Source organism: Crotalus tigris, unplaced genomic scaffold, assembly GCF_016545835.1.
Source record: "Crotalus tigris isolate CLP2741 ecotype Arizona unplaced genomic scaffold, ASM1654583v1 scf7180000017881.257975618366:2651188, whole genome shotgun sequence".
In the NCBI taxonomy this organism is placed as follows: domain Eukaryota; kingdom Metazoa; phylum Chordata; class Lepidosauria; order Squamata; family Viperidae; genus Crotalus; species Crotalus tigris.
Genome location: NW_024096698.1, coordinates 615,060 through 641,374, shown reverse-complemented (window position 1 = coordinate 641,374; position 26,315 = coordinate 615,060). Strand labels below are relative to the sequence as shown.

The 26,315-nt window shown below is 34.5% G+C and overlaps 1 protein-coding gene across 2 annotated transcripts in view; it reads left to right on the top strand.

Moving 5' to 3' along the window:
• DAPK1 (death associated protein kinase 1) overlaps positions 1-26,315 on the top strand; it is a 69,825-nt gene that overhangs the window by 33,963 nt on the left and 9,547 nt on the right. For both annotated transcript variants that reach the window (XM_039343894.1, XM_039343893.1), the window contains exons 9-22: positions 885-930; positions 1,398-1,487; positions 2,014-2,106; positions 4,273-4,392; positions 4,769-4,867; positions 5,699-5,797; positions 6,285-6,383; positions 7,379-7,576; positions 8,485-8,682; positions 12,721-12,819; positions 16,258-16,335; positions 18,650-18,872; positions 24,121-24,309; positions 25,512-25,709. In XM_039343894.1, the coding sequence (XP_039199828.1) occupies positions 885-930; positions 1,398-1,487; positions 2,014-2,106; positions 4,273-4,392; positions 4,769-4,867; positions 5,699-5,797; positions 6,285-6,383; positions 7,379-7,576; positions 8,485-8,682; positions 12,721-12,819; positions 16,258-16,335; positions 18,650-18,872; positions 24,121-24,309; positions 25,512-25,709 (1,829 nt within the window). The remainder of the gene's footprint in view (positions 1-884; positions 931-1,397; positions 1,488-2,013; positions 2,107-4,272; positions 4,393-4,768; positions 4,868-5,698; positions 5,798-6,284; positions 6,384-7,378; positions 7,577-8,484; positions 8,683-12,720; positions 12,820-16,257; positions 16,336-18,649; positions 18,873-24,120; positions 24,310-25,511; positions 25,710-26,315) is intronic.

Sequence of the window (26,315 nt, the reverse complement as noted above, 5' to 3'; positions counted from 1 at the left end):
TGTGATGGGTATGATCATTTTTTTATTTTATGCTTTAGATTATGCCTCTCAGTCAAGTTGGCATATAGCAGCAGCAGCATCATTAGGGCCAATTAAGGAACATCATGAAAACACCCAGTTATGGGGTAGAGGTTATGGGTATAATACAGATAATCCTCAAGTTACAACATAATAGAGCCCAAGGCTTCTGCTGGGAAGGTCACAAATGACAATCACATGACCCAAGGACAGTGCAACTGTCATAAATACATGCCAATTGCCAAGCATCCAAATTTTGATCATGTGACCATGGGGATGCTGCAACAGTCGTGTGGTAATTGGTCGTAAATCACTTTTTTCAGTATCATAACTTCAGATAGTCAGTAAACAAATGGATGTAAGACTATCTGTACACAATTTCATCAATTTATCAACTGGTATATTGGCCTTCTAACTGCATTGCATACTTCAAGCATGATAATCCAAGTGCCTCCTGCAGCAATCTAATTGGAAATATCTGTGTTTCTAAACTTAAGCTTTATTTCTTTTGAAACCAGTGACATGTTTGCCACTTCATTGTCCTGGATTTTATTAAATTAACATGATGATGATGATGATGATGATGATGATGATGATGATTTGTTTTTATTTATCACATTCTAATATTAAATATATGTGTTTTAATAAAGTTTCATGGAGAATGCACCAGGATTAGTACTGTGTGATGTTGCTAGAGCTGATGTAGTAGGTTTGTAGTTACTAGGTTGAAAATACTAGTCTGGGAATTTTAAAGTTAACTTTTAAATTCTGCCCACTTGATTTATAGTTGTAAAATTATAGGTAGGTGAGGAAAATAGAATAAGAATTTATTGGCTTACTTAATTAACCTGTTTCTCATTTAAAAGGAAGAGAATGACTATTCAAGACAGCTTGCAACATCCATGGATCAAGGTCAGCATGTAATACATAAAATTAAATTGTTTGATACAGTTTGCCTATTTTATTGCTCCTATTTGTATTTTTGTTTGCTTTTTGAGGCATACAAGTATAAGCATTTTCTTTTTTCTCTAAGGCACTAACCAAATTATTTTCTTCCTATCTGATGTTTTTTTAATAGTTATTCTAACCCTTGAACCAAATCAATTCGCCCTGTATTATCAAAGAGGAAAGAATCCAGTAGAAAATGTACAATGCTTACTGTACACTTGCATAAAATAACTAAAGATGAATATTCTGTGGTTGATAGGCAATACATTCTGCCCTGATTCTTCTTCTCCTTGGACTAAGGATTATATTTTGTGGTGCCATTACCTACTAAATTAACACATGAATCTGAGAACCGTGATTATAACTGTATCATTTGACAACCTTCACCATAACAGTAAGCATTTCAAAGTGTTATTTTAATTTTCTCACAGCCAAAAGATACTCTGCAAGCCCTGAGCAGAAAAGCCTCTGCAGTAAATATGGAGAAATTCAAAAAGTTTGCTGCACGAAGAAAATGGAAAGTAAGGTTAATAATTATTTATGATAATGCAGTTTAGCTTTGTATTTGGGGTAAGATGTACAAGAGTGTGTGCTATCATAACAAAAATATTAGATTGATGAGTGGCTACATTTAATATAAACAATTTTCTGTCTCTTGCTTTTAATTAGTAATAGTGCAAGATCATCTGTTCACTAAACTTAGCAATGTAGGTTTCTGTTGAGTACTTCCACTGTAACTCAGAAGGAGAAGGAAGTAACAATGTTGTGAGGATGCATACAAATTTCAAAAGCAATATAACATACCACAAAGAATGTAATTATTATGAGAATGGATATGAAATTGAAACATCTACCTCTAGATAACAATCATGATTTTTGACACGTAAGAACTTGTTCTAAGCTGATTCTCATTAAATTTTTGAATTGCCAACAAACTTCAGATCAGCATGTAGAAACCTACATTTTAATATGTCCTTTTCCTATGATAATCTCATGTGACATAAATTTCCTGAGAAATGAATGTTTGTTTCTTTTTTTTAATAAAAGCAATCAGTGCGTCTAATATCATTATGCCAAAGATTATCAAGATCATTTTTGTCCAGAAGTAACATGAGTGTGGCCAGAAGTGATGATACTCTGGTAAGTAAACATGTAAGATTGATAATTTCCTTAGGAAATTTTGGATAAAATGTTGTATGCAAATCAGGATTCAATTTTATTTAACTGTACTGATAAATTGAGTTTCAGATCTCATAGGGATTACTACTAAGAAATTAATTATATATCTATCAAGCAGCCATCCCCAAATTGGCAATGTATGCAATCTAGCTACCATAAACATAACTGGCCAAGTAGCCGGGAATCTTGGAAGTTGGTCTGAACCTAAAAAATATTGTTATGGACAAAAGCTAATATGTCTGAGCTCCCATATCATTATTTTATGCATTGTTTGTACATAACAATTTATTAATAAACTAAAGTTAGCAGCCCTAAGAAAGAAATTAGAAATACAAGTAGTCCTCAACTTACAATCACAAATGAGCCCAAAATATTTGTTGCTAACACAGTTAAGTGAGTTTTTCCCCATTTTAGTCTTTTTTGCCACTTATTAAATGAATCACTGCAATTATGAAATTAGTAACATGGTTGTCAAGTGAACCTGGCTTCCCCATTGACTTTGCTTCGCAAAAGGTAATCACATGACCCCAGGGCACTGCAACCATCACAAATACATGCCAGTTGTCGAGTGTGCGAATTTTGATCATATGGCCATGAGGATGCTGCAATCATCATAAGTGTGAAAAATGGTCATAAGGCACTTTTTTCAGTGCCATTGTAACTTTGAACAGTCACAAAAGGAATGGTTGAACATTGAAGACTATATCTCTTTTCTGGTTAAATTAAATGCAGCTTATCATTACTACACTGGACCAAGTTGTGATAATTGGTATGAACTTTTAGTGAAATAAGCCAGACATACTACCATTTAAATTTCTAGTTTCTTAACTGAAAAAGAATTTAAAGAATTCACAGTGAAGGTATAACAATATAAGATAGAACAGTGATCCCCAACCTTTCTGGCGTGCCAGCCCAGGAGGGAGACAGATAGCACAAGGGGAGCTTTGTGTGCAAGTGCAAGACGGCTGCTACTCACACGAGGGGAGCTTCATGCACATGCTTGCCTGCTGCCAGCAGGTCCTGATTCCAAACAGGCCAGAGCCTGGGTGTTGGGGACCCCAGCCATAGAAAATTAAAACCAGGAAGTGGTTGTTTCAAGTCTAATAGAGGGTCTACTAGATAACATCTTTTATAAAATTAGAATTCCTCTTTACATAAAATTTACATACTGAAAGAATGTAACAGTTATGTCAATTCATCTGAAAATATATAATTCAGTTATAGTTACAATTTAAAACAGAGTATATTGCCTTTATTTATATTGACCTCCTGAGGCTTCTATTCAAATATATAAATCTAGGAGATATATACTTCATACAATTTGGATACCTTTATTTTCCTAATGTACTGAACAAATTTGTTCTTGAAAAGAAAAAAAAATATAATCAATTTTGCAGAGTGATCCTTTTTTCTTTTTGTTCATCTGCTGATTTTCTCATTATTGTAAATGTGATTTCTACTTACTGGGGTACTAAATTCAGTTACTAAACCAACTGTTTTGGAAGATGAATTTCAATCTTGACCTCTTGTGGCATAAAATATAAATAAACATAAGACTACTGTTGCAGAACTGCAACATTTAAATTATATAATTTTTTACTTCTGCAAAATCTTCGCCGCTCACTCCTAGCACACGTTGAACTGTTTTAGAAAACAAGGCAGATACTAAATACAAAATATAGAAAAGGACTAAAAAATTCTGAGCCGAAGAAATGAAAGACATGAGATTAAAAAAAAAGAAATATAAGTAAATCTGTTTGGCCTCAAGCCTTTTATTATATTTCTTCTTACATTACCTCTTTATACTTGCAAGATGGACACTTTTAAGGAAGTAAAAATCTTAGATTAGAACAAAATTGTCACATGTTAGATGTTTGCAGTGACACCGAAGGACTCCTTTCAAGATTGAGCCATTTGAAAATGCATACTTCTAATGCATATAGTGCAGCAACACAATTCCTATTAAGAATACTGTAGTAAGCCTGTCAGAACTGCAATATATTGCTATGGCCTTATTTTGTTTTGTTTGATCCTTATAAGAGTTCTTATCCCTCAAATTAATTATCTTTTTTATTTCTATTCCCCCTCCATTTACAACTCTATGCTTCATTTTGCTTAATTTGTGAGGATGAGGAAGATTCATTTGTAATGAAGGCCATCATTCATGCTATCAATGATGACAATGTTCCTGGCCTTCAGCATCTTCTGGGGTCTTTGACCAATTATGATGTCAATCAACCAAACAAGGTATGTTGTAGTTGTTTTTAAACACTGAGCAACTAATCAGACATTTGGGGGAAAAGATTTGTTTATATTTTCTATATGATAACAGAATGTTTTATAATATATTGGAGAAAATGTACATCATTTTCTGGTGTGCTGTTAATGTATTTAACACCAAGCATACATCATTGCATCGATTCATCTGTGATCAAATCTTTGCTACTTAAGTTTCCCCCTCCCCAAATTTAATAGAACAAATAAACCAAGCAGTATGAAATATCTCCAAAATATATAAGAAAATGCATAATGTAAGTTCAAAACTGAGCATTAGTAAATCTATAGAATTGTGTTGTAATTAAATTGTACTGATATAGACAATTTACTGGTTGTTTTTACCTAGCATGGAACACCTCCATTTCTGATTGCTTCTGGATGTGGGAATATTCAAATGCTACAGTTATTTCTAAAGCGAGGTGCCCGCGTTGATGTCCAAGATAAGGTGGGAAACTAATTTGCCATTGTGAATAAAATAAAACATATATTAATACTGTAGAGGAGAAGGATAGAGATTAAATATCTGTGTTTTATAAGTGATCTGTCATGATTCCGAAAAGAAGCAGCTTTTCAAAGAACTTTGAGGCTTATTTACCTTAAAGAATCCTTTTATTTCTGCATAGCTTCAGCACATACAAAAATAAGCCAAAAACTGAATCCTCCCTCCCCCAATCACCCGTAACAAAGCATAATTCACTCCTTCATTTCATAGTCATCAATCACATTCTCCAATTAGTGTGAAGTGTGAATTGTCCCTCCCGTACCTCCTGTTACAGCCGACCTTGGCAATGCTGTGCTGAGATATTGTTATGGTTAACTAGCATATTTTCCCATCCACTAGGCTAGTATTGTCTGCTTTAACTCTAGAAGTGATATGCAGGCTAAATAAAACATGTTTACGTCTTAATATATAGCAAATAAGAACATCCGATGTTAACAGTCTTGACACGATCATTGTAGATTATGAACATTGTTTTAATTCAGAGGTCTTCAAATTTGGCCCTTTTATGACTTGTGGACTTCAACTCCCAGAATTCCACAGCCAGGCACACTGGATGAGGAATTCTGGGAGTTGAAGTCCACAAGTCATAAAAGGGCCAAGTTTGAAGACCCCTGTTTTAGTTAATTCAGATTCAAATTACAGTCTTCCAAGTTCTTCCTTTTCAATTCATGAATACTGAGCTGTATCTATCTGACATCAAATTATAATTCTGAGGATGTATGCTCAAATTAGTGTATGGTTTTGTTGATTACTACCATAAAATATTTTGCACAGGCAGGATCCAATGCAATATACTGGGCATCTCGGCATGGTCACATAGAAACTCTGAAATTTCTCCATACAAATAAATGTCCTTTGGATGTTAGAGACAAGGTAAGGAAAAATTGTTTTCCCTTAGAAAAAAAATACCACACATTCTAATTTTTAATAATTTTAAATTTAAATTTAAGAGCAAGTAATGAAAACTCTAGTTTATTCATAGAACATTAGCCATAGTAGTAGGAAAAGAAGAAAAAAAATCATTTTGAAAAAGGGTTTCAGACACCTATGGAAAAGAGATGGTTTAAGGATGTTCTTTACTATTCCCACATATCTAGTTTTTTACCTGTGCAGGTAGACATAGTGGAACTCATGAGCTGTTTTTCCATATTATACTTAACCATAAAATACAACCATATTTTGTCAAGCATGTTGTGCAATCCTAACCCATATTTTTTTCCAGTGAGTTATGCAAATGAAGAAAATTAAATTAGTGGTGTTAATCATTGGAAATTGTTTTATGTCAATGCAGTCATAATGTAGGAATTTCAACAGTCTGGTATAAGAAATAATATTTGCATGTGGTTGTCTTCTAATATAGTCTGGAGAAACTGCACTCCATGTGGCTTCTCGATATGGTCATGTTGATGTAGTTCATTACCTCTGTAGCATTGGATCGAATCCTAATTTTCAAGATAAAGTAAGTAATGAAGATTTATTTATACATATTTGTGTAATGTCAGAATAGCTTCTGAAAGGAAAATATAGTTGTGTTTTCTTATTTAAAATTGTTAATAAACTCAGAAATATAAAAAGCTGTCTTTGTTTTTGCTCCTCTCTCTCTCTCTCTCTCTCTCTCTCTCTCTCTCTCTCTCTCTCTCTCTCTCTCTGTGTGTGTGTGTGTGTGTGTGTGTGTGAGAGAGAGAGAGAGAGAGAGAGAGAGAAAGAAATTCATTGTGAACATATGAGCTGGAACTACCTATTGTTTTGCTTTGTTTTTTTCTCACAAGAGTATGGTATAGGTCGAGTTGAAAGGGCATGGTGATCCAAAATCACACACTGAGTTTCCCTGGCTGAGGATAGACTTGAACCTGGGCCTCCTGAGTACTAGTCCAACCTCTGAAACTCTGTACCATGCTGGACATTTATTCAAGTGATAGAACATTAATGTAGGGAAGGCTCCTATAACATCTGGAACTGTAGGGTTAGATTTTAATAACAAAGTTGGAAGGGACCTTGGAGGTCTTCTATTCCAACCCCATGCTCAAGCAGGAGACCTTACACTATTCCAGATAAATGGCTGTCCAATCTCTTTTTAAAACTCCAGTGATGGAGCACCCACAACTTCTGGAGGCAAGCCATTCCACTGATTAACTATTCTTACTGTCAGGAAATTTCTCCTTAATTCTAGGTTACTTCTCTCCTTGATACGTTTCCATCTGTTACTTCCATTCCTGTGTTCAGGTGTTTTGAAGTATAGGTTGACCTCCTCTTCTTTGTGACAGCCCCTTAGATATTGGAAGATTGCTTCATATCCTACATTTATAGGATAGCACATGAAACATGAATAAATAATGACATGGAATATACTTATTTATTGAGTCAAAATTTACAATGACGTTTTAAATAGTGCTAAAGCAGAAAGGATGTGAGACATAACTTTATTAATTTAAGTCCTTCAAAATTACTTTATAGGAAGAAGAAACTCCTTTGCACTGTGCTGCTTGGCATGGCTATTTTCTTGTTACCAAAGCACTTTGTATGGCAGGCTGTAATGTGAACATTAAAAATAAAGAAGGGGAAACTCCACTTCTGACAGCTTCAGCTAGAGGCTACCATGATATTGTGGAATGTTTGGCAGAGCATGGCGCTGACCTTGATGCAACTGACAAGGTTAGTTTATGGTTGAATGAGAAACGTTTAACAGGCTTTTAAATAATACAAAGCTTTCTGTGTTATGTTCTTTAATAATCCTTTGGATATAGCATTCAATATTTAATATTAAATAAAGATATTCTTTAAAAACTAAATACACTCATAAGCACTCTTGTTGTAAATGCAATTATTCTTATGAGATCTTAGCACTGTGTAGTGATTAACTCATTTTAGTTATTATTTGACTTCACGGTTGACTTATATTTCAGTTGCCTGTATTGTTCAGTATCCTTCCCTTATTTTTCTCATTTAATATTAGATTTCCTTATTCAGCCTGAATAATCCCTTTTTGCTACTATATACTTTATATAATTGTCTAAAGGATTTTTTCAAACTAAGTAAAAAAACAAGTAACTTTAAGAGATATCTCTCACTTTTTGTACTGATTAGCTCATTTATGTGGAGAGGATCTGTAGGAGAGCTCCATTGCAAGCATTCATCTGCCAGCTAGAGGAGGTTCCTCCCAAAGTGATGGCAATTCCTCCTACTCATTTGCCTTAATTTCAAATACTTGCTTTCATTGTACATCCTGCCCATTTGCTTGCATTTATCAGTATCTTTTATTACCATGTACTGAGCAGATATAAAATAACACACACAAACATTTTTAAATATGGTAATTCTGGAAAGGATGCCCATTTTTTTCTTGAAAATTAGATTTCTTGAAATATGTGATTATTGAATTAAAAAGGCAAAATAAACCCTACCTTATGTAGAATTTATCCATACCGTAGCCATGTAACATATTCCATATCTATATCTACATATGACAGGTATTGCCATAATAGGTCTGGAGATTTTATATATACATTCATAGAAATTTTGTTTGCAGCAGAAGAAATAATTAGCTGCGTTTATTATTTTAGGATGGACACATAGCCCTCCACCTTGCTGTACGAAGATGTCAGATGGAAGTAGTAAAAATGCTGATTAGTCGGGGTTGTTCTATAGATTTTCAAGATAGACATGGTAACACTCCTCTTCACGTAGCCTGCAAAGATGGAAATGTCCCCATTGTAATGGCACTCTGTGAAGCAAACTGTAACATCGATATGACAAACAAGGTAATAAAAATAATAAATCTAATCCTATAAGTATTTATCATGAGTGTACATTAAAATACCTTTTTTTAGTGAACTACATTTATATTTGGGAAAAATACAGGATTTAATTTTTGTGCAATAGCTATATTTTAAGGACATAGAGGGATTTTTCCCTACAGCCACTAGAGCCAATAAGAGAATAAATATTGTACTGTATGGTGCCATCAGCATCTGTTTGCTGACTTTCCTAATGAAAACTGCTTTTTGTCCTTTTTTGTAACTATTAACAGCTTATTTGATTTTGAATTTTTGAAGCTGTATTATCTTGCATAGGTATCTCTTCTGTGTCGTTGTCCAAATAAGTGATTAGTATGCAGTGTAAGCTGTAGGATTGATCGAATATAATTAGTATACGTCTGTATTTCCAAGTTAGTTATTCAGTCATATTTTTCAATAGCAGGTAGATGAACCTTTCTCTCAATGTAATTATCAAGCTGTTCCATTCTGTGTAGCAGGTGGAATAAGGAGGCGACTGCTCTAAGTAAATCAATATTTAACTGCAAAAAAAGTTGATGGATGATAAAGGATAGAAGAATGATTATGTTTTATAAATCAGAAAAAGTTGGGGAGGAGATCCCTCTGACAAATTCTATTTTTTCTTTTTCTCTTTTTTCTCATTTAATTAATCACAAACAGCTGTCAGATAATATTCTTTAGCATTTCTCCTTTCAGTACACATTCAAAAATTAGTATTAACTGCAATGCAAAAATATCTGCTGTTCTTCTAGTAATGATATTTAAAAGCTCAATACCTCATATACTTGCTTTGTGGAAATGGGTTAGTAAATTACATGAAATATGGAAAAATAATAAATAAAATCTAAATAACTATCTTGATTGTTTGGATTTCCTTATAGAACTATTTTCAAATGATGTTAATGATGAAAAAACAAGACAGATTTGGATGTCTGCTACTGTATAATGAACGACATCTGAATAATGAAACATTTTAGCTGCCAAAAAAAGCAGTTGATTTCAAAAGTGCTAGCATTAAGGAACATTTTTGAATTTTAGAGAATTAAATAGAATTGCAGTACAGTTTTGTCATCTAAAATAAAACCTTGTGACCTTCTGTACTAAAACTTCAAAATGAAAACGTTGGATTTTTAGCTGATCCCGTGAAATCATATGTTTGAATCATTTTTAAGTGTAAATGTCACCAGCTGCCAAGTAAAAAGTTTATGTAAATGAGCCCTCTGTCGTCTTCTATTAGTTTAATCTTGACTGATTGAGCAATTAAAACCAGAGCCATGCTAGAAACTGTTTATCAGGAAAGCAGAATTAAGAGCAAACAATCCAGTTTTTGTTATTTCAATTATCTTATCTTTGTTTGGTCCAGAGGATTTGGCACAAAAAGTTTTGGGGGAGTAGTGCATGGAAGGAATTTGGAATTGGCTCCAAAGGGAGATAGATGTTTCCAAATAAAGGTTGGCTTGTAGTTGCTTTTATTCAACTTCTTCTGAGAATAACATTAGCATGAATAAAGCAACCAAGTGCTATGAGATAGAATTCTAGAAAGCACATAAAACCCATAGAAACTTAGAAAGTAAATAATTGCATTACCTCTTTTTTTCTGTTACTGTTACATCTGAAACACATGATATTCTTAGCAGATTCTTATTTTTGTTACTATGGGCCACATGGATTATCATCTGATGATTTATCTTAAACCTATTTCATAGTATTATCTAAAATATAAAATGAAATCAAGAAACGGGTAGTTCTACTCTATTCTGGGCATCCCCAAAACCTGTTCCAGAGGAATTCTCTAGTTTGTTGAGCAGACTTTGAGAACATGTGGAGATCTTATAAAACAAGATGTCTCCTTGCAGGACCAGAAATTAGACAGTTTTATATAGATTAAAGAAATTGTCTTTGAAAAATAAAACTGCAAAAAGTATTACTACTTGTCAGAAGTGTTTCTGTTTGTATGGTTCATTATTTTATTTTATATTTTTATTTTTCTAGATTTCTGTAGAAGGAATTCACTTCTTTTAGTGTATTAAGTATAATTTAAAAAAAATATTAAGAGATAGACGATAACTACCACAAATGTAATAAGAAATTCTCAATGTCCAAGAGAAGTGTGGTATTCTAAGCCCCACATATATAGATCCAACTTTTGGGGTGAATAAATGGCTTTTTTTTAAGTGGGTTTGATGGAGAATGGGAAATGGATTTCATACATCTAATTGAGGAATGATTTTATCTGATTTTTTGGGAGGAAGATAGATTGGCTTTGGGGACTTGACTTATTGTATCTAATCAATCAGCAATTGATAAGAGATGGTATAAAGAAGCAAATATGGATATTAGATCTGGTATCAGTTAGGATTAATATTTGGGATGATTGAATATTGAAGCCATGGTAAATTTTCTACCAGTTGATTACAATAACAGTTTGTTAACAGAGGGTTTTGCATTTTTAACCTTGTCTTTTTCTTATTATATACAATTTTTATTATTCTTATACTCTTCTAACATAATAAATTCATTATTATTGCTTTTATTGTTAACTATTTTGTTATTAATATAGTTTATAGATGACAGGCTAACAGTTTGCAAGTAGATTTAGTAGTTTTGCCTTTTTTGCAAGGGGTGGGAAAATAATATTGTTACATTATAATAATTAGCATTCAACTAGGGAGAACATTAGGTGTATATGTGTTAGTTTTAGTTATTTTTAAAAAACACTTTTTGTTAATATCTTTTTTGTTTTTTTCTGTTTTTTTATATTTTGGTGTTCTGTATTTTAATCTTTTATGAATAAACTAAAAAAATCTTTTATGAATAAACTAAAAATTTTGAAAGATAAAAAAAAATTGCACATATTTTCCAGGCTTTGTAAAATGGGTAGAAGAGACAATATGTTCTTTTTATACACATTTCATAGTTTTTTCTACTGGACAGTAAGCATTATTGTATTGTTCAAGATTAGATCATTATCAATCTAAAATCTCAGAATTGTATTGCAATATAATTGAGAAGGGGATTCAGAGAATTGGATAGAAAAGGGTGATGTTTTTCTTCCTTCCTAAGGGAATATAAGAAAAGTAGACTTTTGATTATATATCATCTTCCTGCTAGTATTCTAATTCCACAAATTCATAAACTGTTAGGAGATTAATCCATTTGTCACTTTTTCTTACTACCTACTGATATATATTTAATTGATAAATTCATCTTGCTTCCTAATATTCAATTGGTGTAAAGTCATCAGTACAGAATGAAGCTATTGTCAAAATTCCAGGAATTTCTGCTATATTTGAACAGCAGAATTCTTTCTCACCGCAACAGAAATTAAAACATAAAATGGAAATTCCCTTCTTTCCCCTCTCATATAATGAGTTATTCTAATATTTACTTATTTGTCATAATTTACTAGCTGATGACGAACTTATTTTGAGTTTGTGATTTTTTTGTTTTTGTTTTTTACTATGAGGAAATTACCTTTGTCCTGTTTCACTTCAGATTAGTAGGCAAGGCTAAGCTCAAAATAAATTGAAAGCTCTTTGTATGCTGTAAATATATCTTGGAACACTTTATGCTTGGTTCAATAAATCTGTGCACTTTGTGGGAGTTGTCTGTATAGTTGAAATTACAGTAGTACGTATATGAGTCTGGACAGCTCTAAAGAATTGCCATCATCTGAACTGTAAAGATGGAAGTTCATAACATTTTTAAGAGCAAGGATATAGCAGTGCATGAAAATTTAAAATTAATTTTTAATTTCTAATGTAAGTAAAGTTTGCTCACTTGGCTCAGAGGAAATGAAAATCAAATGTGCATCTGAGATGACCAGCTGTCCGGTTGTTGTTATGCTCTTATATGACTCATTTCTGTAAAATGGGCATTTTATGGAACTTTTCCCATTATAAGTTGTTTGATGTATTTAAACTGTTCTACTGAGGGCATGTTTTTCTTTGCCAACTGATCACAAAATGAATTTGTAGATTTACCAGTTTATTATTTAGCAAAAACACCTTGTTTCTTTTATAGTATGGGCGAACTCCTTTACATCTGGCTGCAAATAATGGAATCCTTGATGTGGTCCGGTACCTCTGTCTTAGTGGGGCTAATGTGGAGGCTTTAACATTTGTAAGTATGACCTATTTGTTTTCTGCTTATTAGCAGTTTTATATTAAAAACAGTGAAGTCCTTAGAACTCCATGAGTTTGGTTGTTTGTTTGCAGATGGTTCATTATCCAGCTAGGTAACATCAATGCAAGTGAGTGAGGGGTTTGTTTTTTGTTTATATAGAATAGCTGGCTCTGAGAGTTTTGAATTGGCAGAGAAACTATAAGCTACATGTATATGCATCAATAAGTCTAACTGTATTGAATCTGGCTAAGAATTTCCAAGGGTCACTCCATGGCTAGAAACAATGATATAAATAGATCTGCGTTGTGAAAATGTTCCAAATACCAGGAAGAGTTTCATATTCTAAATATATGGTAATAATATGTCACAGATGTAAAGAACTCAGTGGCCTTGGATGTAGAATAGAATAACAGAATTGGAAGGGACCTTGTAGGTCATCTAGTCCAGCCCCTGCCCAAGCAGGAGTCCCTACACCATTTCTGACAGATGGCAATCCAGTTTCTTCTTGAAACCCTCCAGTGATGAAGCATCAACAACATCTGAAGGCAGTCTGTTCCATTGATTGATTATTCTCACTGTCAGGAAATTTCTCCTTATTTCCAGGTTGAATCTCTCTTTGATCAGTTTTCATCTGTTATTCCTTGTCTGGCTTTCAGGTGCTTTGGAAAATAGGTTGGTCCCCTCCTCTCTGTGACAGCCCCTCAAATATTGGAACCCTGCTATCATGTCTCCTCTGGTCCTTCTCTCTACTAGACTAGCCATGCCCAGTTCCTGTAACCGTTCTTCATATGTTTTAGCCTCCAGTCCCTTAATTATCCTTGTTGCTCTTCTCTGTACTCTCTCCATAGTCTCAACCTCTTTTTTATAGTGTGGAGACCAAAATTGATTGCAGTATTCTAGGTGTGGTTTTACTAAAGCTTTATAGAGTGATATTAGTACCTCACATGATTTTGATTGAATCCCTCTGTTAATGCAACTTAGGAATGCATTGGCTTTTTTAGCTGCCGCTGCACACTGTTGGCTCATATTTAATTGATTGTCCACTAAGACTCCAAGATCCCTCTCACAGTTGCTGCTATTAAGCCTGGTTTTACCCAATCTATTCGTGTACTTTTGGTTTTTCTTGCCTAAGTGTAAGACTTTAGTTTTCTCCATGTTGAATTTCATTTTGTTAGATAGGGCCCAGTGTTCAAGTCTGTCAAGATCTATAATGGTGGGAAATGTGGAAGGAAGTAGAAGAAGAGGATAATCAGCAGCAAGATGGATAAACTCAGATACCATGGCAAACCAAGGACAACACTAGGGACAGAACTTCATGGAGAAAATCTATGTGATCACTAAGAGTTGACACCAACTTAACGGCACATAATCAGTCAGAAAATATTGAACATAGAATTCTGTGGTGCTTGTAATCATCTTCACCAAAAAGCAGAATATGGACAAAATAAGGCTAAGGTTAGGGGGGGGGGAAGACATGGAGGTCGGAGGAAAAAAGTGATTATTTTAGCTGTATAAATTAACTCCTAGTAATATCAAAAATGGTAACCACTAATCTGTAATGGGTTAGGCCTAAATAAATGTTATATTGTACAAAATTCCTGTATTTTGAATAACATCTTCATCTGGTTATTTTTATTCTTATGTTTGTGCCAGCCAAAATAGGAAATTTAAATCCTTATTTGCATGTGTATATTTTTAGCTATCACTTATGTTACATTTGTTGATCTAATTATTCTTTGCAAAGATATAGAGGGATAAAAATAAATATAAATTGTTCCAAGCTCTAGAATCTGCAAGTAAAATAACTCCCTCTTGCTAAAAAAAAAAAAAACCACCAGATCCTCCTTGAAATAAAAGCTCTGAAAATGTCAGAACGCTGCTAAGCTTCAGATAATGTTGTGAGGAAATGATTTTAGGCCCCTATGCTGATTTGTATTTCTGGTCAGAAATATTTTGACATTTATTAACTCCCATAAAAATATTAATCTAGGCTGGGCAGGATGGAGCATTCTACTATTTTATATTGTTGCCATGAAATAAAAATACTTTTTAACTCTTCTAATATTTATTTCTTAAAACATACCTTTATAGAATAGGCTACAACAATTTGAAAACATGAATTAGTAGTTGGCCCCATATTTTCCATCCACATTAATACACCTGAACATTTCATTCTAATATTCTGCTTATATTTATGGGGACAATGAGAGCAATCAATGCATCTCCTTGTTAAATCTGTCTGTAGAACAAAAAAATAATTAACACATCATTTTCAGTTACTAAATAAAAAAGCACATATTCAGCTGAAAACTTCAAGCTCAGCACCAGTGATATCCTTCATAGAGCTAATGCCTGTATTCTAATCATTGCTTAGATCGATGCTTGTAAGGCAAGAGCTGCTAAGTGATACTGCTATGATGCATGTTTGGCTTCAGTACCATTATCATAGCTGAGTCATAAGTCTAATTAAGACTTCTGTAGGAATATCCTTGTCCCTCAAGTCTTTCTTTACTGATTCCTAGTGGTGGGGAGGGAGAGGTTCATGGGAGAGATGAGCAAAGAAAATCAGGAGTGACACAAGAGTTTACAGGGGTACTTATAAATTTGTGAACCCTTTTGAATGTTAAACATTTCTGTGTAAGAATGACCTAAAACATTATCTGTTTTCCACAAAAGTCCTAAAACTAGATAAAGAGAACCCAATTAAAGAAATGTCTCAAAGTCATTTTATTTATTTATTTATTGAGGAAAATGATCCTGGTTGGGGCAAAAATTTTCAAGTGATAAAGTTTTCTAGAGGTTAGGTGCCACAACTGAAAAGACATGCTTTTCTTAGCATTCTTTAATTGACTGCAACCAGAGTGTGCTCTTCTTACCAGATCTGATGGAACAGGATTGAGGTGGTCTTTAATAAATGTATTGGATTAGTTAAATGAATAAATAGAATATTTTGCTTCTTGTATAATTTAGATACAATTTCCAATTTGATTAGTAAAAATATGTTGGCTTCACCATCTTCTAAAGCATTTCTGTATTGCTCATAAAAAAAAAGAAAGAAAAACACTTCAAAAAAAGTAGAATGTTGCTTTAAGATACCCCCTTCTGTTGGAGACCCCCACTCCTGCCCAGGCCTCCACAGGTACTCTTGACGCAAACGAGTAGGCCACACCCAGGAGGCCACACCCACTCCATCCACGCCCATCCAGTAGGCTGCAGCTACCCTGGCCACACCCACCCGGCCCCCCGAGGGCAACCGCAATGCTGATGCGGGCCTCAATGAAATTGAGTTTGATACCCCTGCATTAAAGGTTCCCAACAAGTTATCTTCTAATTTGTTTCTTTCTGAAAGTTTATTTTCTTACTATCAGTAGAACGGTGGTACTTCTTCATACATGGATACAAATTCATTTTAACTGGCTTTTTGTCTTCTAATAGGATGGAAAAACAGCAGAAGATCTGGCTAGATCAGAGCAGCATGACCATGTAGCTAGTCTGCTTACAAGATTGAAAAAGGTAAAGGAATGAAATTGCACTATTACTTATAGTTAAATTTATATCCTGTTTTTCTGTTTAAGTATGTACTCAAAGCATCTTATAGAAGGCACATATAGTGACTTATAATGAAGAATCAAGCTTTGTATACTTCCACCTAACACTTTAAAACAGTGGTTCTCAGCCTGTGGGTTGGGACCCCATTTGGGGTCGAACGACCATTTCACGGGGGTCGCCAAACAACGTAGTCTGCCATTTTTTTCCCCCTTTTCCTTAGCTGTGCTACTCCCTTTTATTCTATTGGCTTTTGAAAGCCAATAGAATAGACTCTCTTGAATAGAGTCTAATTCTATTGGCTTTCAAAAGCCAATAGGAATTGTCCAGGCTGTCTCTGCCCTGCTGAGCCCACCAAAAGTCCTATTCTGCAAATGATGCTGCACCAGTTGAGTAGTCCTCGACTTACGACCGGTTGAGTAGTCCTCGACTTATGACCAGTTGGGGGGTCGCGGCATTAAAAAGGTTGAGAACCACTGCTTTAAAAGGTTTTATGAAAAAAAGTTTCAAGAAACGTGGAAACAGTGATTGATAACTTGTTGTCAGTTCTCAATTTGACAGAGTTCTGTAAGAGTCTTGAGAGAATTCTAGAAATCAAGTAGACATTTTAGCAATGAACAGCTTAATTATACAAAAATCCTGGTTTTAGTTTAATTGTAAGATAAAAATGTAGGTAATTTTGATATTAATTGAAATTGATTAGTGAAAAAAGGAGAAATTTCATTTAATAATAGTAATAATGGCTTACTAACTTTTCATTAAAATAATTTGTAAGATATCTGCAACCTGAAGAGAGCTAGTTTGGTGTAGTGATTAAAGCATCAAGCTAGAAACTGGGAAACTGTGAGTTCTAGTCCTGCCTTAGGCATGAAGCCAGCTAGGTAACATTGGGTCCATCATTCTTTCTTAGTTCTAAAAAGGAGACCAAGAAAGCTACAGGGATTTGTCTAGGCAGTCACTAGGAGTCAACACCAACTCAAAGGCATCAAAATAAAACAACCACAACATAGCACCATAATGTTAGGAAGAACATATTGAATATGTAAAGCAAGTCTTTATATTATCAATATGCTAATGACATACTCAGGCCAAGCCAGAGATGCCATGAACAGCCTGTTTCTGGAGCTGTCAGGATTTGGATGAAGCAAACAAGCTCAAATCATCTAAGACCAAGTTACTTTTTGCCGATAAACATGTCAATCCAGTAACAATGGTTCCTGTAGTCACTCAACAAGTTATGCTTCCCTTCTGAACTCACTGTTCCTGCTTAAACAGCAGGGGTCACTGTGGTTACAGAAACCAATAACCAGATCACCATAAGGCTGAAATATTTCAATGAACTATAAGTGGGATAGCCTTTGGAAACAATCTAGAAACTCCAGTTAATCCAAAATATGCTGGCTATCAGTCTGCTGATGAGATGATAACTCAGTTACAGAATGTCATAATTTGACGAATTTTGCTTCCAAGTCCATTTAGCCACTACTAATACAGCTTATAAGTCATAGGGAATTAAGTAGCATATAAATAGTTAACTGGCATATATGAATGTGAAATCACAGCTGCTAATTCTTTAGCTAGTGTTCACCTTCGTACAATTAAATTATTCCCAAGAATTTAGGATATCATAATATATTGATGTATATATGCAGATCCAATCATTGTGGCCTTTTTTAATTGATAGATGGAAATTTTGTCAATACACAGATTTTCTAAATGCCCTTCAATATTTTTTGATATGGCATCCAATGTGCCAATAATCACTGGGACCACCCTGGCTGGTTTATGCCATAATCTTTTGATTTTCAGATCCTGATATTTGTGATTTTCTCCAATAGGCAACTTACAATAAAGCAGTTAAGCTAAATAGTATAAGAAATAAAACTCATAGCACTGAGCATCAGTGTATTCTACCAATCTAATTTAGAAATCTCAGGAATGCCTACCAGTTCTCCCATCTCTGTTAAAGATTTATGGAATAAGGTTTTGATGCTAGCAGATTGGCATGGGCATCCTTGTAGGCATGGGCATTTGGGTTGTATTTTTAATTTATGATTTTATTTTTGTGTTACTAGTATTTAATTTGCTTTGGTCTAAACTACCTAGAGATGTAAGATGAGGTAATTAATAATGTTGTTAATTAATTAAATAAATATTTGTTATTTTAATCAGAATGCTAAATCTGGATAGCTGTCTTTTTTCTTGGAAAATATATTACAAAGTATATTTAATATTTCTCATCATAACTTTGTGTCTGATTTAATCCCTGTTTTATCTTTAGGATACACATAGGGCATTATTCATCCAGCATCTTAAACCTACTCATAATCTACAACCAAGAATAAAAATTAAACTCTTTGGCCACTCTTCATCTGGTAAAACGACTCTTGTGGAGTCTTTAAAGTGTGGGCTACTGAGAAGCTTCTTCAGGAGGCGCAGACCAAGACTCGCATCTACAAATTCTGTCCGATTTCCTCCTTCACCTTTATCTAATAAGCCAACAGGTACCGCCTTTAAGAATGTTTATTTTGTGTTATTTGCATTGGAAAAGCATTATAATAGCCTTTTCATTTTTGTAATTATGATAATCGTGGCCACATTCTGTAATGCAATATTGCATTCCTTTGTAAATGGAGGCTGAATGGAATGGTTCTTTTTAGAGAGAAATGTACACAATCTGTGCCATCACAAAAGCAAATGCATACTCAAATAGAAGAAAAGCTGTACTTCAAAATAGTAGAGCACTGACAGTGTGGTGAGGAAAGTGGTTTGTTTCATTTTGTTAGACAGCCTGTTTTCTTCTTCAGTGATACCTTAAAGTAGTAGCATTTGGTCTCGTAAAACAAGGTGAACCAGGTCTAGTCAGTATTTGGATAATAGATCACCAGGGAATACATGGCTAAACTGGAAAGCTGAAAAAGCATCTCTAAAATTAATAGTATCAAACTGTTGCCAATGAAACAGCACAAATATGTCCATTTAGTTACTACGAGTCAAGCTCAATCCAAGAGCATCTTTAGGTTTCATAATGATCAAAGGTTTAAAATGGGTAAGGTATGAAGAGCAATAACACACGGGAATTCATTATAGTTAATTGTGAAAGAAGTATGTTTTTCTACTGCCCCAATGTTGCTTTTATAGTACAAGGAAAATGCAATATCCCTGAGGCATATATCTAGCCTTCAGTAAACCCTTCTTAATATCTGAAATAATTAGTAAAAATTGATTGCCTTAGTTAAGCATTTCAAAGCAATAATAGTTAGATTGTCAAGTAGGGCTTATGAAAAGAGAAATTGTTAGTACTGAAGGCACTCCAGTCTCTCACCCTCTTCCCCCCAAAATGAGATTTTTTTTGCTAACCTTGAGTTATCACAGAAGCTTTATTCCATATGATAAAAACCAAAAGCTTTCAATTTTTTTTTCAAGTGATATCTCATAAAACGTCAACATTTCACAAGATCTTACAAGATTTGGGGGCGGGAACTCTGGGAATTATGCACAATTGCACACTACAATAACAAAGATTACCAATAACACCATTGCAAAAAAATGTACAATATAGTTTATATTCCATAGTGATCCTAAGTATTTTTAAATAGCTTCAATTCTATGATGATCATACGTTTATATTTTTACACTATAGCTTTTTAAACAAATTTCTGTGGTTTGTTGTTTATAGCTATTATGCTTAGAAACTTCTGATGAGTTTGTTAGGGTTTTTTTTTCATTTAACTTTAAGTGTTTTAATAGATCATCCTTTCCATAAGTGGAAATCTGCATGGTAAGTAAGATAAAAGTTTTTTTAAGGAAGCATCATGCTTATTTTTACTCTGTATAAATACTTTATATTGGGGCCATCCAACTTTGACAACTTTTAAGACTTACAAATTTCAATTCCAGAATTCCCCAGTCAGCACAGTTGACTGGAGAATTATGGGAGTTGAAATCTTCAAGTTGCCAAAGTTGGACATCCCTGCTTGATATAGTTAAGATGTTATCTTTAAGTATGTCTGTTACCAATTAACTGAGATTTAAAAATTGGATGAGAGGTAAGTTCTCATTACTTGTTTAATTCTTGAATGCTTAGATTTTAATGCCTGTTAGGAAAAGATGGATCAGGTCAAGGCCCATGAGAAAGAAGCTTGATATAAATCACCATGCATTCCCAAATGCATTTTGTTAAAAACCAATGAACAGATAAGGCTAAGGAGAGTTTGCCATATTTTGAACAGATTCCCTACAGATAGGGAATTAGAATGCTAAGAAATCTGGAAATCAAATCCTATGAAGAGTATTTGTAAAAACTGACTGAAGAATAGAAGAGTTTTGCATGACAGCTATCGGTACATTGAAATATCTAAAGTCTTGTCATGTACTGTACAAAAAAAGAGCAGGAGCGTTCTTTGTTGCTCTAGAGATTATAAAAGAGAGATTAGAGCCACTAAATGCAAATTGCATAGAGCTTTATTTTAGCTTAAGAATAAGAAAACTATCCTAATTTAATTAGGTTATCTGACAGAATGATAACTTAGTTTTGATAGGATAAATTATTACCTCAAAAAAAAAGTGCTTCTCCAGCAAGGTCAATGATATTTTCCATGAACAGAGCTTGAATTTCCTGAAATAACCTTCTCCATTTCTTTTATTTGGAGTTTGCCAATGTAAGCTTTTATTGGGATACAAACTTGAATGATGGTAGCAACTCTGCACTGAAAAAAATCTTTTCTTCAAAACCAGAATACAATTTTGACGATGTGATTCCCAGTGAATTACTGAAAACTGAAATTAATTAGCTTGCCTCAGCTTTGCTGACTCATTTATTGACATTCCTTTTGGATTCCTGAGGACTGAATACACTTAGACTGGTCCATCGGGAAAACAAGAAAAGAACTGAGCCAGTCAGCTATCAGAAAATCAACTTAACTAGTATGACCAAAAAAGAATTGCCCCTGGTCCCTATTGAAAATTGTGACATTGGTTGAGAAGCAAGTCAGACACAGGAGATTAAAATCTGAGTTGTATAATAAATTGCTCCATCTCGTGAAAAATGTACCAGCATTTCCTAGATAGCTTTGCATGTGTTGATGGAGAGATAGTATCTGGTTAAAATTTCTTGGTTCAATTTCTATTCAGCTCTGCCCTTGACATGTCTGAAGTCAAAGCAATCAACTAAATTGCTGTATTGCTCCCAGATGTGTATTCATAAAAATTCCAAATCACTATATGCTCTTCAGTCAGAAATTTGAAAAGATATCCTTTGGATCCTCTAATATATTTCTTGGGTTTCTGACACTTGGAATCAAAGAATCAAGGATGGCCTTTTTTCCTTTTGACAGAACCCCTGGCCTCTGTCATATTCCTGAATGGTTACATTTTATATTAAAAATAAGAAATTGGAAATTAACTTTGATTTTACAGGTTCTATGGGTAAGGTCTGATCGCTTTGTCTTTTGAAAGGGGGAAAAACTGAAATCAGTCAGTGGGTATTGGAGCAGACCATCAAAGTCTTGAATATTTGGCTGTGCAAAGCTTTTGTTCTTTGTTCTTACTTCAGGGAATCCTAACAGCTGCATCCTTTGGAAAATTCGTGCACCAATTTCAAAGGTTGCACCTGTTTGTCGACACAACTCTGTATGCATACAGCCATTTAACTTCATTATCAGTTGGCAGTTTCAGTGCTTCAAGGACAGGTGCTTCCCTTGCACTAACCCACTTTGAATCTATATTCTGATATTTAGTATACTCCTGTTGAGCATAAACCCTGTCCCTTATTAGGCGAGCTAACTTGAGGATCAATGTATCTGCTATTTATTTAATGTTACCTGGGCTTCACATCTAAGAGTTTTCTCCTTACTTACAGTATGCTAAATATATTACTTCCAACGTTTTGGGAAACAAATACAACAATTTTTTTAAAGCAATCCTGCACTTAATGAATTTGGTTGTGTAGAATCAGAAAATATCCTTTTATATGGGGTAACCACTTTAACCTATTAATACTTCTAAGCAAATAAGACAAAGAATTAATATATTAATATATAATCCATCTACAGTGAAAATCCCTAAATTTGTTCTATTGTTATTTCTGTATTCAATCAAAAGTTAAATATGATCTGATGGAAAGCTTAGTATTAGACTCATGATCATTTTTCAATGGTGAGGTTTTGTTTTATTTATTTATTTTTTATTATTATTATTATTATTATTATTATTATTATTATTATTATTATTATTATGGATCATCGCACAGTCAGCCAGATGTTCAGACTGGATTTGGCATTTTGTCTACCTATTGAGTCCTTACCCAGGACCTGGGATAAGCAGATTATTATTATTATTATTATTATTATTATTATTATTATTATTATTATTATTATTGATTGTTAGATTTATATTCCTGCTTTTTGCCACAGAAGTTGAAGGTCCCTCCTCTTAGTTTTCCCAACTCTCTCTTGTGAGTCAGGTTGGGCTGAGAGACAGTGGCTGATCCAAAATCATCCCATGACCTTCCTAATCCAGCATCCTAGACAACATCTGGTAACTTTTTAATCTGCAGTGTGCTAAAGCAGGGCTCTCCAACCTGTGGGCCACAGCCCGGCACCAGGCTGTGGCCTGTTGACCAGCGGGCCATGAGAATGGCTGGCAAGTGCACACACATGTGCGTGCACCCCCCCACTTATGCTAGCAGCCCTGTTTGCACATGTGCGGGAATGCTAGTGCCACCATCAGCATCACACAATCGCTAGCAGCCCATTTGTGCATGCGCATGGTCGCTAGTGGTCCACTTGCAGGTGCTAGCGTCCTGCTTGCATGGGCACGCAGGCACTCACACTGCCACCAGCACCGCTGCAGTGCACACGGTCTGCTTTCACATGCAAGAGGTTAGAAGAGTGCAAATATATATGCATAAAGAATTTAAGGCCTGTCAGGCAAATCTCTGTTTATTCCTCTAATTGGAAAATAGCCAGTTTATTTAATGATACAGAATAGCCTATTGATATTTCTAAGCAAAAGTGTTTACAAATTGGAAGAGGCCTCTGAACAACTTCAGAGCAGTGGTTACAGCACAGTCTATACAGTTCAGGAGAGTCCAGTATCATCAGTCAAGGTTTATGCAGAAGAGGGTAAAGGGTAAAGCAAATTGGCTTCATAAGCTGCCTTCCACACGGATGCTTGGTATATGTGCAGATGAGAACTCGGATGTTAATTAAATTAAATAAAATTAAATTACATTACATTAAATAAATTCAAAAGCCAGCTGTTTGACTTTGGGCCAGTCAGTCTCTCTCAAGCCAACTCACTTCACGGAATTGTTGTGGGGGGGGGGGAAATTGGAGGAAGAGGAAGGAATATTAGTTATGTTCACGACCTTGAGTTATTTATAAAAAATAATAAAGGTGGGATAAAAAATAAATATATATATTTGGAGGGCCACAAGTTGGGAAAGGCTAACTACAGAGTTAAGTGGGAACCTTCTTGGAAACCCTACAGATTTTGTTTACTTTCTTTTGTTTTTTGTTCATCATTGGGAATATGAGAAAAAAATTGTGCAAAAAGAGTTGTTCCCAAAAACTTAAATCTTTTCTAAGGTAAATGGATGGCTCTCACTAGTGATGGTACTGGGATTTTTTATCATCTCCATCTTACCAAGCCTGCACTCTTACTGCTTTTAATTCTACATAGTTTGAAATCATTAAGTGGTCAACTTTCCAAAGTTTGTAATTTTCAATTTATATTCTTTCTCTAATCCAGTTTCAGTAAGTATTTCAAATCTGTATCCTGGCTGTGAGAATGTTAGCGTGAGAAGCCGAAGCATGATGTTTGAGCCAGGCCTGACCAAAGGGATGTTGGAAGTATTTGTTTCTCCCTCTCATCATTCCCATTGCTCCATGGATGACCAGTCCACAAAGGGCATTGATGTGCAGAATGCTTATTTGAATGGTAAAACATAAACTTTAGTGCATTATAAGTTTATTTTAATATCACTGGCAGGGTCTTTGGTGCAAGCAAGTTCTACTTTAACCCCTTTTTATGCATTGAATTAAATATTTTCAGTACTTCAACAGCATTTACTTTTTTTGAATCTCGTATATGCAAAGTTCCATGTAATCAATAGTAAATTAATTATAAGCAGCAGCATCAGTGCTTAAATCTAACTGCAGTAAGCAGATGCTATGGTGCACATGAGGCCAATCCCAGGAAAAACTGTTGGTTTAAAGAAAAGCTACATTTGTACCCTGAGAGCTGTTAAGTACTTGTTTGCCTTCAGATTTGCCAAAATGCTTCATGGTCTTAATGATCACTTAATTGCAATACAATTACTTAATTGAATTACTTTTAGCACTAGATTTTATGCTATTAACATCTGAGCTTCTTGGGCTTCAATACATCCTACTTTTTTCCACTGGACATATTGTGGAACTTTTTAAAGATGTCTACAGGTTAATTTTGAAGAAGGTAAAAGTAAATTGGGGGGGGGAGTCTGAATGGAGACTTACAGATAGTTTACAAAGTAATGGGACATCCAGCAAATGTAAAACAGTCTGAGAAAAATATTGTCTGTGGAGATTCTCAGTCATCCAGGTCATGGTTATCACAAAAGTGCTTTTTCAAGAAGGAACTGGACTTTCTTTGTTTTTTCTTGAAGACATTTCACTTCTCAACTATAAAAAAAAACTTTTTCAGTTCTGACTGAAGGGTAGGGAATGGAAGAATTTATATTCCAGTCATTTGGTCGTTAGCACTCTTTCTGAGAGTCGTTGAGGCCACTTGGATGTTTATCTGTGCCCAGATGATCGCCTGAATAGTACAAATGGGTCTGGAACCTTTTTGGAACTGCTGAAAGGACTATGCGATAAACAGGGGATGGGTGGTGTCATATTCCTCCTCTTCTATTGAGGGAGGGCTGTTCAGTTTTAACATAGATGGCCTCTTTGACCCCTCTTTCAAACCAACAGTCCTCTCTGTCCAGAATGTGGACTTTGCTGTCTTCAAAAGAGTGGCCTTTGTATTTGAAGATGGACTGCTGAATCTTGTTCTGAGAAAAATATTGTGATTTCTGTCTTTGGAAATAAGAATGTTTTGTTAACATTTCATAATTTCTTTCATTTATTAGTTTGATAACATACTTTTTGTTCTTGTAGGAATTGGTGATTTCAGTGTATGGGAATTCTCTGGAAATCCTGTCTATTTCTGCTGCTATGATTATTTTGCTGCAAATGACCCCACCTCAGTTCACATTGTGCTTTTTAGCCTTGAAGAACCTTATGAAATACAGTTGAATCAAGTGACCTTTTGGCTTAGTTTTTTAAAATCACTAGTTCCCGTTGAAGAACCTATAGGTATGTTTATTTACATGATGAGCGTACTGATAAGATATCTTAGTCACACTGTCTTAAATTGCTTATAAACTGTATCCATTAATGTACAGTAATTGTTCTATACTTTAGAAAAGATTCAATTCACAAAATTCAGGATCATCTTTATCTCAGTGAATCACTTTTCGCCTGTTTGTGACATTTTCATTGAAAAACACAATTAAAATGTATTGATTAAATTTCTGTCCAAACTAACAGTGTTACTAAAATTTTAGTTAAATGGTCACATCATGGGATTAAAAGATTTTCTATTCCATGCTGACACTATTAAAGATAACTCATTAATATTTTAATGTTGCTATTTTCTTCTCCTGTGCAAAGCTTTCAGTGATGGAATTTGCTTTCTCAGCTATGCAGATAAAATGTCTGTTTTCATTTGCATTTTGAAGAACCTTGAACCAGCCATGCCACATCTTTAAGTAGCTGCAGCATTTTCTTGGCTTTGAGGTGCAGTTCCCTAGGGACATCTCCCTTGCAAGCAGAGTATCTCCTTGAATGATTTGCATAGGCTGGGTATTTATCTTTTGCAAACAGTCACCCGACATACATGGGAATTAATTGGCTTTTCCC